We start from the raw sequence: 18077 nt of genomic DNA on the forward strand, positions 1-18077 counted from the left end.
TGGAAATCTTAAGCCATTTCCATTCTTTTTTGCGCCCGTAGACTCCAAGACATTGTACCGACGCATAGATTTATTTGATTAGCAAGTAACAAGACAACAAGGGTGGGGTGGTAATGTAAGCCTTCAAAACAAAAGCTCCCACCATCAACAGCCAAGTGGAACAACAAAAAAAACACACACACACACAGCCATCCTCACCCCAAAAAAGCTGACGAAGATATGATGGCAAACATTCTAATTAAAGGTGGTACGAAAAATAATGCCGCGATTTTTGCGCTTAGTTATAGGCGAGTTTTGATATGCGTTTTATTTTTCTTTCCACCCGCTGATGTTTCGTTTCGCCCCTCGAGCGATTGTCGTTGTCTTCGAGATTGAATGAAATGAGAGATTCCATAAAGAAAATAGCCTCCACCCATCATCATCATCATCATCATCGCCGCCGTCGTCGTCAATATGGCTCGAAAGTGGGGTTGTTCGTTAGCGGAATTTATTTCTTCGCCTTTTTTCATCAAGGTTTTCGGAGGGGCTTTATTTCTTTCTGCAGGTTGTTTTTTTTGCCATTTAACCATTCCATCCTAAGATATGTTCTGAAACATGCCGACCTGCATCGTTTCTCACCCGGAAAGCAGGAATTGTAACCTGCTGCATGGGCCATGCTTGGTGGTTGGATGATTTTAATTCCGCAATAAAACAGTAAAATGCGATGTGAGAAAGCTTAAAGGGTTAATTTATAATGCGCACGATCCTCTTGGAGCCTCTTGGAGGACAGTGGGTGGAATAGCTATTGGGGGGTTCCTATCAATACAAAATTTCTGGCTGAATATGGTTTACTTACCGGGGTATACGATAATTTGATAGCTTTTTGGCACAAACAAAAAAAACCAAACTTTCATTTTTCTTCTATGCACAAAAGCACATACACACTTGAATGCGCTTAGACATATGTAAAACGCAACACTCGCCTAAAATGGCCACTATTTTTAATACACGATTTCACGAAATAAGCGCCATATTCTTTAATACACCACAATGGCCACATTTTTTAAGACACTAATAGACATAACTTTTTTTCATCTGACAACAACTTTTGCATATTTTTTTTTCTATTGAAATTGGCATTTTTCTTTCACATACACACTTGAAGGCACTTTAGCACATGTAAAACGCAACACTGGCCTAAAATAGCTCACTTTTTTTCAATACACAATAAGCAAAAAACTTATTGAAAAATAGACATAACTTTTTTTTCAAAAAAAATTTTACCAACAACACCTTCAATGCGGGGTTGACCACATTTAAAACCCCACACTCGCCTGTAAAGGCCACATTTTAAAATACACAATTTAACGCACATTTTTTCATACACAAATTGACGCAATATACGCCATTTTTTAATACTAAAACAATGGCCGCATTTTTTTTAAACACAAATAGAGATAACTTTTTTTAACCGAACAACAACCAACACTTTTTTTCTGAGGACAAACGCACATAGACACTTTAAACAATTAAAACACGAAAATCACCTACAATGGTGATTTTTACAACATTTTAAAATACACAAATTTACGAATTAAGCACTAAAATTATTGAAAAATAGACATCACTTTATCGCATTCACCAAAAAACTACCAACACTTGCTTTTTTTTTTAAATTGCACTGCACAACACTAATCCAAATAAATTGCTAGCTTAGTGTACGCACTGTACACGCACTGATCTTAAATATCCTTACTCACACACACCTACTCTCCATCGTTAGCCAACTGCGCTGTCCAAAATGATAACTTAAACGACCGAGTAAGAACGCAAGCACGCACATTGCCTGCGCATGTAAGAGCAAGATAGAACAAATCTCTTTATCACTTAACCACGCTCACTTAACCACACTCAACACGATACCATTAGTCCCGAAACCGGATTGATGGATTATGACATGTCAAATGAGATAATCAGGAGGACACACACACTACCTCACCACAGCTTCCTCAGCAGCATCCTTCACATTGCTGCTTAATGGTTTTTCATGCTTTTTACGATCTTTTCCTTATAAAAAAAGATTCAGATTGATTTAAAACACAAAGAGCGAATAAAAACTTGCATTTGCTTTGCTAGATAATACCGTTTTTGGATTTTTTGGCCCCTTTCAGAGGCGCATCCATCTTTCACTTACACTTTCTAAGCATCACGCGAGCATCGACACACGCTGACACAACGGAAAACGACGCTTCCAACGATTGGAACACGTGCTGGACAAATTTCACTGTATTACATCAAATCAACGCACAAATTGATATAATAATACTTCTTTTTATATAGAATCAGATGTTCGGGAAAGAATATCACTTTTTAAGGCAGCACAAAAAAAATTAGAAACACGTGCAAAATTGTCCAAGTACCGAGAGCTTTGTTTCACTACTCACACGCATTGCCGTCCGATCGCTACTGATCACAATGTCGCCTTGTCATGATCATTATCTCTAGCGCTTCGTTATCACGCCACACCTACACAACTATAATTGCCGAAGCGGCCGCCCGATCTTATCGATAGAATCGAGACGAATGAAAAAAGACTCGAAAAAACACAATTCAAAAACTAATCGCTCCTGTCGGTCAAATCAGTTTTTTTATATTTATGAAATGGAAAATGTAGACACTTTTTAATAACATAAAACAATGTTGTTGTAATTAGTAGTAAAACGCATTAACGGGGTAATTGGTTCAATCATGTAGTAATGAATTAGTTATAAAAGGAGCCCTTTTCAAACACTTCCGTGTTGGCGACCGTGGCCAGAAGAAAGGTTTTCTTTTGCTATCAACATGCATTCACATTTCCATTCTTCGAGGCCCTCCGGTGATTTAGAGCAGTTTTTCTTATGTTTTTCTTCGCCCAGCGAAGGATTGGATATCATCATTGTGATTATTTTCTTTTTAACGCCTTCGAGCAATTATTTTACGTACCGGGAATTCGCGCTGTCTGCAGGAATTTCCGTCATTTGTTTTTGTCCTTGTTTGCCATCTTTCCTTAACGGTAAAAGATCCAATTGTGAGACGCTGGAAAAGGATTTTATTTCATCGACACTTACATTACGTTCGACGATTTCGATATTAGCCTTTAGCAAACTTTGAGCCGCATCGACCGGAGCACAACATTTGTTTTAAAAAATAAAAGCAAAAACAAAACAATCTTAAACAAACCCGGTGAACAGGCTGGCCACGGTGTAACGCAATACGACGGATTTGCTCATTACATGGAATAATAATATTTTATTAATTTCGTTTATTATTATTGGTGCGCTTTCGAAAGCATGCCGCCAGCCATAAAGCGAGCATTATTTCGCACAATTTATGATATCCCCATTCCTTTACGCGATTCTCTGGGCCGAGTTTGCCGGTCGGTGTAATTGCACGCGAAAGTTCGTGATACGTTTGGTGCTACCGCAAGTGAAAGGAATCCGACAGACAGGAGAGTTTTCCAATAAAAAAAAATGAACGTGCAAAATACATTTACTTCATAATTGTTTATTATGAAGCGAAATCATACGCAACAGTATGTGAAGGTATGAATGATGCAAAAAAAATATGTCTTCCAGGGCATTCAGGCTGTTCGGAAATATAACGTAGATTTTGAATTTAAAATCGAATACAAATCGGAAAAGCGTTTTACACTCACGAAACCCTTAAAAATTCAAAAATAGGACGATTTTTGTGTGCATAACTTTTTTTGTAAAAGAGTTCAAAAACACGTGGCGCGTTTCGTGTGTAATGAAATTTGAATTTTTAAATTGTGAGCAACATTTTGACCAATTCCATACAATCCCATAGTGCATTTGTATATTATCCGCACTAGAAGGAGAGAGAACAAAAATCGCAACACTAGAACGAGATGGAATTACAATCAACAAAACAAAGCAAGCACTCAACTCGATGGTATACACTCACCAACTCTGTTGCTCGCGCTCGTTGACGAAACTGTCATCGTTCACAACAAACAACACGTGCAACCGGTGCGGTGCAGGAATTCCGCGTGTAGTTCCAAAAAATTATCTACGAAAATGAAGCTTTTACCGGAGCTAACGAACTTAAAGCCACAATTTAAGGAAATATCTTCAAAACAGAATGAGGTAAGCACATTAATGTATGGTAAACAGTGGCATATTAGTGATTTCTCATTTAATACTTTCGTCGCTAGATCCTGGCGAACCTGGGTCGTCCCCATATCGATTCGTTCAACTATATGCTGAACGAAGGAATCGAAGATATGCTGTTTCGATTGGAACCGGTCTGCTTTGAGCTACCGAACACGAACCGCATCAAAATACGGATCACGGATCTAAATATCGCTTCACCGGTCGTACCGATGCTAATGGTTGATGTGGCGGAACGGCGAGTGTTTCCGAGCGAATGCCGCCAGAAGGCAGATACGTACGCCGGCATGTGCACGATAACGCTCGCATGGGAGCTGGATGGTAGGCCACAGCCACCGATAACGCGCGAGATGGGCCGTATACCGATCATGCTCCGATCGAAGGCCTGCAATCTCAGCGATCTATCACCGGAGGAATTGGTCGCACGCGGTGAGCACGAGGACGAATGGGGTGGTTATTTTATAGTGCGCGGTAACGAGAAGCTGATACGCATGCTTGTGATGACGCGCAGAAACTATCCGATCGCAATCAAGCGAAATACGTGGCGTGATCGGGGCAAAGATTTCAGCAGTACGGGTGTATTTCTACGTAGCGTTCGCAACGATCAACATTCAACGGTAGGCAGGAAGAAAAAAAACATTACACCGTTTGGTTACGTTACGATAATATATTCACTTGTCTCTGGTAATGTTTGTTTTTGTTTTCAGAAAAATGTGCTTCACTTTCTTACGAACGGTACCGCAAAATTAATGATAAACATACGAAAATCGCTATCGTTTATACCGGTAATGATGATTCTGAAAGCGCTCGTAAACCACTCGGACAATGAGATTTACCGGAAGCTAATTGTTGGTTTTGAGAACGATCAATACTACCGACGGTACAGCAATTTAGCGTTTTGTGCGTACGCTTCAATTTCACTAAACGGCTTGCTTGCGTACTCTTTACAGATGCATCATGAACATGCTGCGGGAGCTACATGACGAAAGCATACACAGTACGCAGGATTGCCGTTCGTCCATGGGCACCTTGCTTAGATATCAGCTCACCTACACAAATATGCCCAAATGGTACACAAACGAGCAAGCCGGCAGCTACATACTGGACCAATGCGTGCTGATCCATCTCGACAGTAACGAGGACAAATTTAATCTGCTCGTGCACATGGTACAGAAGCTGTTTGGTGTCGTGCAGGGTCGCTACGCAGCAGAAACGCTCGACAATACGATGATGCAGGAGATAATGCTCGGTGGTCACATGTATCAGAACATTCTGCGGGAGTTGTGCCTAACAACGATGACAATGGTGCGATTCAATTTGTCAAAGTTATGCCCGGATATAAGCTCGGATACAGTGAGTACGAACGAAATGATGATGGCATTGAAGAACACTTCCAGCTTTCAACAGTCAATTGCGGTATTTCTCGCTACGGGCAATCTCGCGAAAGCTACCGAGATAGGGCTGATGCAAAACAGTGGGCTGGTGATCATAGCGGAAAATATTAACCGTATGCGCTACATGTCCCATTTCCGGGCCGTACATCGTGGTTCCTACTTCCTGACGATGCGTACCACCGAGACGCGTCAGTTGCTGCCGGATGCGTGGGGTTTCATCTGCCCGGTGCACACCCCGGATGGAGAACCGTGCGGATTGCTTAACCATCTTACCGCCGACTGTACCGTGTCGGTTACGCAGGATCCGGAAAAGGTGGCCAACATATCGAGTACGCTCGTAACGCTCGGTATGCAACCGATCGATGCACCCCAAGGGATGGGAACCGTACCGTACGACGAATGTTACGTGGTGATGCTGGAGGGAAAGATATTGGGCATGTTGCCACGCGCCATTACACGGCAGGTGGTACAGAAGTTGCGCCTGCTTAAGATTGATGGTGATATTATACCCAACCAGACGGAAATTGCGTTTGTCCCGGCACGTGAAGGTGGTCAATATCCCGGTCTGTTTCTGTTCGTTGGTCCCGCCCGTATGATGCGTCCGGTAAAAAATTTGCTCTGCAATAAAACGGAACTGATCGGTTCGTTCGAACAGGTGTACATGGATATCTGTGTTACGCCGGAGGAATCGTACCCAAACCTGACCACCCATATGGAGCTGTGCAAAACGTCCTTCTTGAGCAACTTGGCACAGCTCATACCGATGCCGGACTGCAATCAATCACCGCGAAACATGTACCAATGCCAGATGGGCAAACAGACGATGGGAACTCCGTGCCACAACTGGGACAAGCAGTGTATTGCGAAGATGTACCGTTTGCAAACACCCGCCACACCACTGTTCCGACCAGTGCACTACGATAACATTAATCTGGACAACTACGCGATGGGTACAAACGCGATCGTGGCGGTCATTTCGTACACCGGTTACGACATGGAAGATGCGATGATTATCAGCAAATCAGCCTACGAACGTGGTTTCGCTGCCGGTAACATTTACAAAACGGAATACGTAGAGCTAACGGATGAAAACTTCTTTGCGCGCAATCCGAAAGATTTGTCGCTCAATCAATATCTCGATAACGATGGGCTTCCGTATAAAGGGGCACAGCTGACGAAAAATACGCCACTTTATTGCTACTTCGACTACAACGATCATCAGTATCATGTGGAACGGTACCGCAGCTCCGAAGATGCCATCGTGGACAACGTGAAGCTGGGCTGCCCGCTACAGAGCAATGTGCGGAGCGTAGGCAGAGGACACACGGTCACGAAGCAGCTGATACTGACGTACCGTGTGCCGCGCAATCCGAGCGTTGGCGATAAGTTTGCTTCCCGGGCCGGCCAGAAGGGTATCTGTTCGCAGCAGTGGCCCGCGATCGATCTGCCGTTTACCGAGTCGGGCATGATACCGGACATTATTTTCAATCCGCACGGATTCCCATCCCGCATGACCATTGCGATGATGATCGAAACGATGGCCGGTAAGACGGGTGCCTGTCACGGGCTGGTGCACGATGCGACACCGTTCCGGTACGATGAGAACAACACCGCGATCGATTACTTCGGCCGGCTGCTGGAACAGTCCGGGTACGATTACTACGGTACGGAGCGTATGTACAGCGGGGTGGATGGGCGTGAAATGAAGGCGGACATCTTCTTCGGTGTGGTGCACTACCAGCGATTGCGTCACATGGTAAGCGACAAGTGGCAGGTACGCTCGACGGGACCAATCGATCAGGTGACACAGCAACCGAACAAGGGACGCAGCAGGGGTGGCGGTGTACGATTCGGCGAGATGGAGCGTGACGGACTGATATCGCACGGTGCGTCCTTCCTGCTGCAGGATCGGCTAATGCACGGATCGGACAAGGTGGTGGCGCTCGTATGCCGCCGATGCGGTACGCTGCTTGGGCCGATTGACAGTGTCACCAAGCGGCTGGCAATCAACTCGAACGAGCTGCAACGTACACCGGCTACATGTAGGCTGTGTGAAGATGACCAAGAGATTGGACACGTGGAAATTCCTTACGTCTTCAAATTTCTCGTATCGCAGCTGTCGTCAATGAACATTAACGTTAAGCTTCAGCTTTCACATCCTGATGTATAAGTGTTTTTTTTCAGTTCTAGAAACAAAAGTTTATAAACAATTATGATTAAAATTCGTCTTTTTATGTGCTCCACAATACGATTTGCATCCGACTTCCGAACTGTTTAGTTAACACTTGGTTCTTGGGAAATAGTTTGGAAAGGCCCCAAGAAAGGCCGGAATTGGTGGACGACAATACTCGAAACGTATTGACCTGAAGCAAAACAATGGCAAAAGCTTTCACCACAACATTATTTCTACACGATTCAGATTCAATAACATGTGTATATTTTCAATATATTATTTTTTCTTTCATCCATCCACATTCCTACCTTCTCTGCCCATCGCGCAGCTAATGGATTTTTGTTTTGTTTGTTTGTTTGTATCGTTTTCCACCGGTATCTTGGTATAATATTTTTTTTTACGATTATCATCCCTTTTTCTGCTGTTTTGCCTGACAGATTTCTATAACTCGTTAATGCTAGTCTAGCTTTTTTCTTATGCATGTGGTTTTACTGACAGGATCGTAATAGTGCGAAACGGTCCTCATATTGATCAGCATCTGGTGACGACGATGACGGCGCCCGTGTATCGGCGAGTGGTGTCTTACTGGTCCTTTCCCATCCGTCACAAGACATATATCTCAGAGCGGAGATAAAGAGGAGCTTACGTTTATTTAGTATCCGCTATCCCTTTCATCAAATAACAATGTTTTTTCCCTCCTTTTTACTATTCATATTAAGCTCCACACCTTTCCTGAACAGAGCGGGGTTTATTCTTTTTTGTTTCTTTAAATGGTCGATTGCTTATGTTTTTATGTAGGTTTTTGTTTTTACTTCTTTACCTTCCTTTCCGTTTTTTTGGAATGTCCTCCAGCCAATAATATGCCTGCGTATATTTAAGCTAAATATAGTATCTTGTTCGTAGACTAGGCGATCTTCTTCTACTAGGAAAAAAGGAAAAGATGAAAACGTTTGCTAATATGAAGTTACTGGCGCGTCCATTCCACTTTCTGCGCCTTTGTTACACTTGTCGTGATGAATGGAAATCCATAAGATTCGTAATTCTTTTACAGCGCTTGAAGTTTGAACAAGAGTATGTGCACCGAAGCATGATGAATGAAGGATTGTATGATTCTTTTCCACTATAATTTAGTTTACTAAGTTCCCTTTTCCTCTCGTCGCCGACATGCCAACCCGCCGCTCGTACGCATAATAGTGTGCAACAGCTTATTTTACTGTACCGTTCATGTTTTTGTTTTAAATACAACTTTCTACAATGTACAGCTTTGCTTAGTGCATTATATGTATATTTGCAACGATAAAAACATAATTTCCTTACTATTTGTTTTTCTTTTTTGTTTATTCCACCTCACAAACATCCCAATCGGTCACGTTCACAACGTAAACGATACTTTCTATTGCACGGTCATTTATACTTCTTCCCGTCTAAATGGAGAATCGTATACGCGATCAAAACATAAGCAAATTGCAAATTAAAGGGGCCGCGTACTGCTTAAAACATGCTCAATCGAAAGCAATCTACAATACACAAACAACCAATCGGAAAATCGAAAAAAACGGATATCTTCTTTTTGTAAGATCGTTTTTTGTGCAGCTTAACAGTGCCATTGATGCGCCTTCTAATGTTCTTTAAATTGTCCTTCCTCATCTGTGTGTGTTTCTCTCTCATCCCCCTTTCTGTTTGTTTCCCAACATCAATCTAGTTTTATGTAAATTACTACAATCCCTGTTTCCTTCCGACATTAGCATGTAATTACGAAACAGGGAATGTTACTGGAACATGTTGAGATAAGAACACTACGAACAAAGGTTCCCTTTTACTACTGGCCACAGTGTTAAACATCCTTCGCTCTTTCCTTTCCTTGCACACTAATAGTTTATCTTTGTAGTTATATGCTGGATTAGAATGCTTCACGTAAAATTAAACCAACACATGCAAGCGTTCTGCCTTTGCCGGAGGATTTATCTACATTGAGTTAGCTCGTGTCAATGCTTTGTTTGTCGTTTCACTACGTCTGATTGATACTATTCGCGATCTGGTCCTTCGCACACAGTTTGGTTTCGATGTTAACGTGCTTGCTACTTTTGACTCGCAATGCTGTTCGAAAGATTATGCTTTTCTCCTTAAACCGGTGTCACAGCTCCGTGCCACATTTGGAACATTTCATAAACTAGCGTTGTCATTTATGCGCCCTTGAACGTTTGAGAATGAGATTACTTCTTATGTCTCCTTATGTCATCGACTCTATTACGAACACCAGCTAATCAAGTCAGGGGAGGAGGGGACTGGAAATCCAGTGAAAGCAGTTTGTTCCAACAACACTTTCCGTTTAAGTTTAAGTTCAAATAGATAATTATATAGTTTTGCTTTTAATAGTTTAATTTATCTTCCGCTCTGTCTCTCGTTGTCTAATCTCCATTCTAATGGTCGAATGATACGCTTTTTGATTGTGGCCACCATTCGGCAGATAGGAGACGATATCCGTGATGTCGATTACCTTTTAACCATTGATCCCGCCTAAACATGCAATGTCGATTCCCTAGTATCTTACTTTCACGGAAGCTTTGGCTTTCGCATTACTCCAGTCCGCTAGAGGATAGAGTAACTGCCTCGTAAATCGTACATATATGTTTGCTATGTACCACACAGAACTTCCTTCTCCAGTACGACTAACGTATAATGAACAAGATAACTTATACGCTGCAACCCCCCTAGCTCAGGACGCATCAGCATTGGATCTTGTCATGGCGTCGCCGACGTATGATCGGCTCCTGTCGACTTCCTTCCACATTCTACTAGCGCTTATGGCATTATTCACCTCCTATACTGACCACCATCATCAAATGTATATATACTTTACACATCGATGCAACTTCAACATTGCCTTGGGCACCAATATATCTCCAGTCTGTACTCTATTTCATTCTTCATTGATTAATTTATGCATGTAGTTTCGCACAACGATACGATAGCAAGGCTTTCGCTCTACACCATACCGCGACAGTGCGATGTGATTCTCTTACCATAGAGTCTTGCGATTATGGGGGGGGGGGGGGGGAGGGGCGGAATTACATTTAAAACTGATCCACCAACAGATCGCATATTTCTTGCGTCACTGCCTCTAAGCTGGATCGTATAGTCAGACGGAACATCTGGAAAACATAAGCGTTACACAGCGTTACTCAAATGGGAGAAAGAAACAAGATATTAACAAAACACTAACCTGTGCCTGCTTGTTCGGTTCCAAACGAAGCAAACAACCCACTTTATGGGCCTGGGTGTGTATGATGCCGGCACAAACCATATTGTCCGGGTTTGGATCAATACTGTCGAGCAGCTGCATTCCAAAACCGGTCAGTTTATTACGCGCACCCGGCAAATCAAGCGGTTGCATTGCCTTAAATACACGTTGCGCTCTTTGTTGCTCACTGGGATAAGGAGAAGGGGGTAAATAATTGAATTTCTTCCTCGTTTCAAATCTTTCAGCACACTTACCCGCCCAGATTTCTCCACCGGGCAAAGAATGATTCCGCATTCATCTCCGTCGGTTCGAAGAACTTGTTGATCGTCAATGGAAGATTAACCGTAATCTTTTGCTGCGCACCTCCGCTCACGCGGAACGAAATCACGATCGACGGTGCGCTGAGATAGTGATCGATACATTCGGCCGTTAGCAGCTGCTGTATCTGTGCGCCCGCTTCGAGCGTCGGCTCAACGGCCTTTATCTGTACGTTCAGCTTAAGCGCATCCTCGGCCGACCACTGCAGCGTGGGTACGAAGTTTTGCAGTGCCGTTTGCGTTTTGTTACCATAGTACAAACCCAACCGGCCCAGATTCTGGCGGAATTCACTCTTTACACCGATCTGTAGCAGATCGTTTTCGAATAGGACACCATTGTTTTTGAAAACGAATCTAAAAATAAAGGAAAATCGATTAATACAAAAACGTTCTTATGAAAATAAAACTATTACGGGCATACTTTTTGGAATTATTAACCACACTGCTGTTGCCGTTGGTTGTGCTGTAGATGTCACCCAGCACATCGATCAGTGTACCAGACTGGCTGGCCGGTGGTGTGCTTAGTCCGAGCAAATCGGAACTAGCATTTGCGTTGTTCGCACTGTAAAGGAAACCAAAAACTCTAGTTATCTTCCGGAAGCATACCAAAAACCTAAACGACCCATGCCAACGTACCTGGAAGTGTGATTAGTTTGAGCATTGTTGTGAGCATTATGACTGTTCGGTACCGGGCTCTTGTTATCGCGGATTTCCGCATTTTCCGGCACCCGGCCCGGTTTCTTCTTTTTCAGCACCGCCAGTATGGAACTTTCGCGTTCCGGGAACGACGGCATCTCCTCCAGCACGGTAGCCAACACGTCGGTGGAAGCGACAATACTCAGCTGCAAGTACTCACTCGCACGCTGCTGCAGCTCGGCATCGGCCGAACGCAGATTGCTGTGCTGCCGAAACACGTCCTGTATGGTGCCGCGAATCTCCGGAAACAGATTAATAAACTTAATGTACGTCGACAGCAGCAGGGCGCGCGTCATCGACGAGCACAGATGGTACTTCGAGTGCAGCAGCTTAAACTGTACCATCGGGGCCGAGCGTGAATCGCCCGCGATCAAATTTCCAAACTCGCCCAAAATATAGCCTCCCACCTTGACCATGTTTTCGTGACAGGCCGGTGCCTGTAGCGCCTCGAAGACGGTCTTTGCCGCGTAACCCTGTACCTCCTCGCGGTTAATTACGATCTGAATGACACGGTACCAGACCTCCTCCGACACGTAATCGCCCGCAATTCGGATCAGGTTCAGGATTACGTCCACGTACCAGGTGTAATCGGTGGCATACTTTTCCGCCAGTATAGCCACTTTCAGTACCATTTCCTCGCGGATCGAATAATCCGCCGTTTCCAGATAGTTCAGCATCTCCTGCACAATCTCTTCCGCGTTCGAGCGATCGCACATTGCGTACAGCAGATCGACGGCCTGCTGGCGCACCGACACATCCTTTTCCATCTTCATCGACAGGATCACCACCTCCTGGTGCTTCTTGACGGCTTCGTGCGAAAACTCGGACGTTGCCAGATGGCACATCGATTCCAGCGCCAGATAGCGCAGGTTCGTCTCACGGTTGCTCAGGAACTGGCCCAGCTGGTTGCAGGCGCGCACCAGCAAACTCGGCTCGCTGTCATTGTGTATGATCAGATTGATCGCCTCAAATAGGACCGCATTCTTAGCGTTCGAGTGCTGCACCTTCTTGCTCTTCGGTGGTTCCTGCGCCTTGTTCAGGATCGTTTCCAAACACTCGTTCAACCGGCCGCGCACGCCCGGATCCTCCGTCGGTGGGTTATAGTTCTGCAACAAGCGCAACAACTTTACCGAAAGCCATGGGGCCGGCACGAAGTAGTACGTGTAGTCCTGCAGATCTGTGTAGGACGCGGTCACGATGCGCGACAGACGCGATACGGCCAGGCTGACGCATCCCTTATACTCTTCCGGGTTCTTCTTCACCAGCGCATCGATCAAGCTGGTCGCAGCCGTTACCACGCCCATGTGTTGATCGTTCAGCAGATGAATGATGCGGCTAGTCCATTCGCCACCGGGGATGATATCCGGACAGGTGCGGAACAAGCGCAACAGACAGAGGGCCGCCGATTGCTTCACCACGTCCATCGTGTCACCGGAAACGAGCAGCTTCGGGATCTCGTTCGAGAACGCTTCCGCCATGTCCCGGCTACCGATGTTTGCAATGCACTGCAAAGCAAGGTTCACGTGGATGGGATTCCGCGACTGCAGATCATTCTTGATGCTTTGGATGATGAGCTTAATCAGGTCGCTGTTCGTGTTCACCAGCACCGAAATGAACAGATAACCCTGAAGCCGAAGAAAGTGCACTAATTAACACGCCGCAATACATTTCGAATCCTCTCTCTCTCTACTTACGATTTGTTTCTCCGAGTATTTGTTGGAGGACAGCAAATTAACCGCCTCCATGTGACCGAAATCGATGTCATGGCCAAGCAGAAAGATAAACAGCAGCTTACAGACGTACTTCTTCTTCTGATAACCGTCCAGCGTTTTGTCCCCTTTGAATTTGCTCCTAATGTTGGCCAGCTCCTTGTTAATGCGCTTGATTTCCGCCTCTTTGCTTTTGCCTGCAATAAAACGACGTTAGAAAATGCAACTTGCGACCGGGGTATACGGGTCATCAACCACTAACACTTACAGTTTCTGATGTCCGATATAAACACCGCCAGTCCGCGCATACCATCACCACGTACCGGTGCCATCTTGAATGCGGATGATGCAAATAGCACTGTTCACCTCACACACGGGCCTCCGTGCAAGTCCGCTACAAGTGTATATCGTTTTTTTTATTTCGCCCCACTGAAATTACCGCCCGTTTCCGAAACACACAATCACTCTTGTCTTTGCTCGCGACCGGAAACGACCACGTCGGCGAATGCTGTATGTCGTCACTTGAACCGAGATGCGATTGTCGCCCTACACTAGGAGGCTTTGTTTTATGGAAAGCGGTACAACCAGCCAGCCGCCACGATGCATAGGTGATTGCTTAGTAACACAGCTTCCTCCTATGAAAAAAATGTATAAATGAAAATAATGCAATAGTTAGTAGCGAAGAAAAAAGTAGGTTCGTTATGCTGAAACACAGCCATCATCGTCATTAACACAGAAAATGTTATTTATCAGCCGCTACACTGACGGTTGGCTTTTCACACATCACTGTACAACATCCTGAGGTCAGTTATCGTCGTTCCAAAGTTTGTATGCGCCCGCTACACCATCATATCAATCACGTCTTACGTATTCTACTCTCGAGTCCGCCTCTTTCTCTCACTCTCGTTAATTCCAGCATCGCTGCAGTTAACAAGCGAACTTCCAGCAGCCGCCCAGAGAAGAATTTAATTCAATTATCTGATAACAATAACACCACTGGTGCAGACTCTCTACAGAACGGAACGGTTGGTTGGTTACTGCTCCGTCGTGCGTAGGAAAGAACGTTGCCACGGACACCGCCATTGAAGCTGGTGCCTTTTGGGTTTCTTCCTCCCATACATTCGCCGCTCTGTCTTTTTTTCCCTATGATCACCACAATACACACCCTCCTCGTGCCTCTCAATTAACGCACACCCTTGCCTAGGCTTATGATCCTTCTCCGTTTGCGGTGAGACGATGATAAAAGTGGCTAAATGTTTCGAAATTTCGATCAGTCGACTACCCAGCCAACTGAGATAGCAGTGGCACCCGTGGGACCGCAGAGTAAAAGCATACAACTCCCAGTGGGATTTCACTTCGCGAATGCAAATTATGTTCGGCCGTCAACAACGCCCGTTACACCACACCATAATTACTATCACTCGCACGATTGACGCCCAGAAAATTTTCGCTTTCACATTTTCTTCCTCACCGAATGACGACGAGCCGATGACCGGACGAACGAAAACGGACAAATTCGCCGCCTACTTTTGCCGTTGCTGGTTGCTTCTGCTGTTGGTGGAGGTGCTAGCGGTGCTGGTGACGATGATGACGCTTTTCTTGGTACGAATCTATGATGACGAACTATCCGCTTGCTTACCCCCTTATGAAAAACCGTAGCACCTCGCCGTGATAAGCCCGTAACGAAGGGTTGTTTGCTTTCTGGGTGTTGTTTTCCAACGGTGGAGCTGTTTGCTGACTGCTGCTTTTCTTACGCAAATCGTTTTTCTTCCGTTTAGATTAAGGATAAAAATCGATTTTCCGCTGCTTCTGCACTCTCACTGGCGCACAGCGGGTTTGCCACATGACAGCTTGCATGACAGCTGGTGATGATAGAATTGAAATAAAAACAATTCTTTTCCATCAAATAAATTTATGAAAGCAGCCCATTTTTTACATAAAAAGCAAAACAGTGCCACTCATTTGTTTGGTAATATACGAAAAAACTTTGCACTGGAATTAAAACTAAATCCAAAACAAGAAAAAATCAATTGTTTCTTAAAAGGACAGATCCGAACGGCCGTTGTCCACTGTGCACTGTGGCAATTTATTTAAATGTGGTTTATACAGCATGATCCAACATGTTCCTGAATTTATATCATCGGAAAAATAAGGTAACATTTAGGTATATTTTCAATCAGCACTCGATATATTATGATTTAAACATTAATTTATTTCTCAAATAATAGTTTTATCGAACGATAATCTGAATCGGATCAACATTCTAACACAGGGTGGTGGAAGAGAAAATTGATTCACAGTTCTCGATTATCCGTGCACGTTATTTGTCCTTCTATGTTCAGAATATCAAGATTAAAATCTTTCTGTTCTATTGATCTATTGCAATCAATTTACATCATTCCATCTACCGCTTTCGTTCCAAATAACATTCAATTACTCCTTAAGCTTGGTTTCCGTGTTTTTATTCAGCGTCACACCTTAGCCGTTGGGTTAAAGACATTCCTCTTTGATAGTGATAATACTACACGTTCGATTTCTGAATTGAACTAAAACGGATCCATCTAAATGAACCGCACCACCACGCACCGATCCCAATAGAACTGAAGGATCTATGAAATGTTCAATTGAAGCGCGTCCAACCTAGCACAATCTCTGTATCGATACATAGTCTCCCGGATATCGATTAAAACGAATTTGTCAGACTATTTTAATTCTAGCATAAATTAAATTAAATAGATTTACATAGACATTGTCCTAATCGTGGGGGTGTGGAGCCTTCGCGCCGAAGGATGCTGCTGTAACGCCTCGACCATGTTATTACTATTTCTCTGTCTTTTTGTATTCGCGGTTCTGATGGCCAAATATTCAATCTTGCGGTTTTACAGCCATTCGCTGTAGAGTTTGTGTCTGTGTGCTTTTCTATCTGTAGCAGTGTTTTGGCTGAATCTAGGACACCGATACCCGTCGTACAGTACACCCCGGTGGAGCCCATTTACTTGGTAGCAGACTTCAGGTAAGCGATCAGATCGCCACGTTCCGCCGGCTTCTTCAGACCCGCGAACACCATCTTCGTGCCGGGGATGTACTTCTTCGGGTTTTCCAGATACTCGAACAGCGTGTCCTCGTTCCAGGTGATTCCCTTAGCCTTGTTGGCGTCGGTGTAGCTGAATCCAGCAGCCTGGCCAGTCTTGCGACCGAACAGTCCGTGTAGGTTCGGGCCAACCTTGTGCTTACCGCCTGCCTCTACGGTGTGGCACTGGGCGCATCGCTGAACGAACAGCTTCTTGCCCTTCTCAACATCACCAGCTGGGACACCCATTGTTGATCGAAAGGTTTAACTGTGGGGAGAAACGAGCAAGCAAAACACAATAACTAAATGCAATCGGACCACGTGAACATTGCCACACATTATGCAACTGCAGGAACATTTCACCAAGACGATAATCAGGTGATTATCGAAAGGTTTACCAAGTTCGTTATCATATAGCTTCCGAGATGCCGGAGCGCTAATTCCTTCCCGAGACCTTCTCGTACCAAGGTCACCCACCCCCTTTGGTCCGCGCGCGCATTTCGACCCTTTTAATCAACGTGACGTAATGACCTTTCACGTGTGATGTAATTGTGGTTCTATATTCTTTACCCCGACCAACATCCTTGTCGCCATGGCGACAAGTAATTTCAAGGACTTAACGATTTACGTTATCTGCACCCTCGTACTGGCAATTTCCGACCAAGTTCACATCACATTGACACAGGGATTTCTTCGAAAAAATCCCCTCGCAACGCGCGCATTACGTAAGTTGGCGAAAAAAAATCCTCTTTCAATCATAGCGAAAAACCACCTGCACCCAAAACTAGGTCACCACAGTGAAAATAAATGAAATAGTCTTGCAATCACTGCACTCGATCCGAAGTTGGCCACGGCGCGAAACTGTTCCTAGCCAATGCTATACCCGTTCCGGAATACATTCAACCAGCTGTACCTGTGCTTGAAAACGCTAACCACCGTGGCTCGATTACTAATGATTGCCTTTGGTTCGCCCGCAGCACAGCACAACCCGCAATAAAACTCACTAGACCGCATCAAAACAATCGCCTTTCTTGCTTTCTTTGGTTTGCCGATCAGTGGAAATTCTAAAAATACGCCCAAATTCACAGATACTTACGAAAAAACGCGCGGTTCGGCAAGGAAAATTTTCCACCCAAGCGAGGGGCAAACGCGTGCAATCGCCACGAGATTTTGAAAAAGAACAAAAGCGAAATGGCACGAGGAAAGATTTGACAGTGCACAAATGATTAGGAGCACGCAGGGAACGCTCGTAGGCCATTTCTATTGACAGCTAATAATCGTTCACGTATGAAGCTGTGTATACATGTCGCTGAAACTGAAATTAAATGC

General features: G+C 44.5%; 3 protein-coding genes across 5 annotated transcripts; 1 reads left to right on the forward strand and 2 right to left on the reverse strand.

The window, feature by feature from the left end:
* The first annotated feature begins 3988 nt into the window (after positions 1 to 3988).
* On the forward strand, positions 3989 to 7745 carry LOC125763372 (DNA-directed RNA polymerase I subunit RPA2). Its single transcript, XM_049426470.1, has 4 exons — positions 3989 to 4124; positions 4193 to 4765; positions 4856 to 5028; positions 5099 to 7745. The coding sequence occupies exons 1-4, from the start codon at positions 4056 to 4058 to the stop codon at positions 7710 to 7712; spliced, it is 3429 nt and encodes a 1142-aa protein (XP_049282427.1). The 5' UTR covers positions 3989 to 4055; the 3' UTR covers positions 7713 to 7745.
* A 211-nt stretch (positions 7746 to 7956) lies between these two features.
* LOC125763391 (AP-2 complex subunit alpha) lies at positions 7957 to 15549 on the reverse strand. 2 transcript variants are annotated; one of them, XM_049426541.1, is made up of 8 exons: positions 15318 to 15549; positions 13947 to 14313; positions 13664 to 13875; positions 11910 to 13594; positions 11695 to 11835; positions 11211 to 11627; positions 10939 to 11143; positions 7957 to 10867 (listed from the first exon to the last, which is right to left on the reverse strand). In XM_049426541.1, the coding sequence occupies exons 2-8, from the start codon at positions 14008 to 14010 to the stop codon at positions 10790 to 10792; spliced, it is 2802 nt and encodes a 933-aa protein (XP_049282498.1). In that variant the 5' UTR covers positions 14011 to 14313; positions 15318 to 15549; the 3' UTR covers positions 7957 to 10789. The 2 variants fall into 2 exon arrangements, with proteins under 2 accessions (XP_049282498.1, XP_049282499.1); XM_049426542.1 differs by having other exon boundaries at positions 15150 to 15549.
* A 575-nt stretch (positions 15550 to 16124) lies between these two features.
* LOC125763612 (cytochrome c-2) lies at positions 16125 to 17978 on the reverse strand. Of its 2 annotated transcripts, none has more exons than XM_049426962.1 (2): positions 17845 to 17978; positions 16125 to 17016 (listed from the first exon to the last, which is right to left on the reverse strand). In XM_049426962.1, the coding sequence occupies exon 2, from the start codon at positions 16995 to 16997 to the stop codon at positions 16671 to 16673; it is 327 nt and encodes a 108-aa protein (XP_049282919.1). In that variant the 5' UTR covers positions 16998 to 17016; positions 17845 to 17978; the 3' UTR covers positions 16125 to 16670. The 2 variants fall into 2 exon arrangements, with proteins under 2 accessions (XP_049282919.1, XP_049282918.1); XM_049426961.1 differs by lacking the exon at positions 17845 to 17978 and adding an exon at positions 17662 to 17796.
* Positions 17979 to 18077: the final 99 nt, after the last annotated feature.

Source organism: Anopheles funestus, chromosome 2RL, assembly GCF_943734845.2.
Source record: "Anopheles funestus chromosome 2RL, idAnoFuneDA-416_04, whole genome shotgun sequence".
NCBI lineage: Eukaryota > Metazoa > Arthropoda > Insecta > Diptera > Culicidae > Anopheles > Anopheles funestus.

What these genes read in the sequence shown, in the direction of transcription:
- LOC125763372 (XM_049426470.1), top strand. Translation starts at nt 4,056, where the DNA reads ATGAAGCTTTTACCGGAGCTAACGAACTTAAAGCCACAATTTAAGGAA. An exon ending in TATCTTCAAAACAGAATGAG is followed by an intron (nt 4,125 to 4,192) that starts GTAAGCACATTA and finishes TTTCGTCGCTAG; the next exon opens with ATCCTGGCGAACCTGGGTCG. An exon ending in AACGATCAATACTACCGACG is followed by an intron (nt 5,029 to 5,098) that starts GTACAGCAATTT and finishes TACTCTTTACAG; the next exon opens with ATGCATCATGAACATGCTGC.
- LOC125763391 (XM_049426541.1), bottom strand. Translation starts at nt 14,010, where the DNA reads ATGGCACCGGTACGTGGTGATGGTATGCGCGGACTGGCGGTGTTTATA. An exon ending in AATACTCGGAGAAACAAATC is followed by an intron (nt 13,595 to 13,663) that starts GTAAGTAGAGAG and finishes CTTCGGCTTCAG; the next exon opens with GGTTATCTGTTCATTTCGGT. An exon ending in CAAACTAATCACACTTCCAG is followed by an intron (nt 11,836 to 11,909) that starts GTACGTTGGCAT and finishes TTTCCTTTACAG; the next exon opens with TGCGAACAACGCAAATGCTA.
- LOC125763612 (XM_049426962.1), bottom strand. Translation starts at nt 16,997, where the DNA reads ATGGGTGTCCCAGCTGGTGATGTTGAGAAGGGCAAGAAGCTGTTCGTT.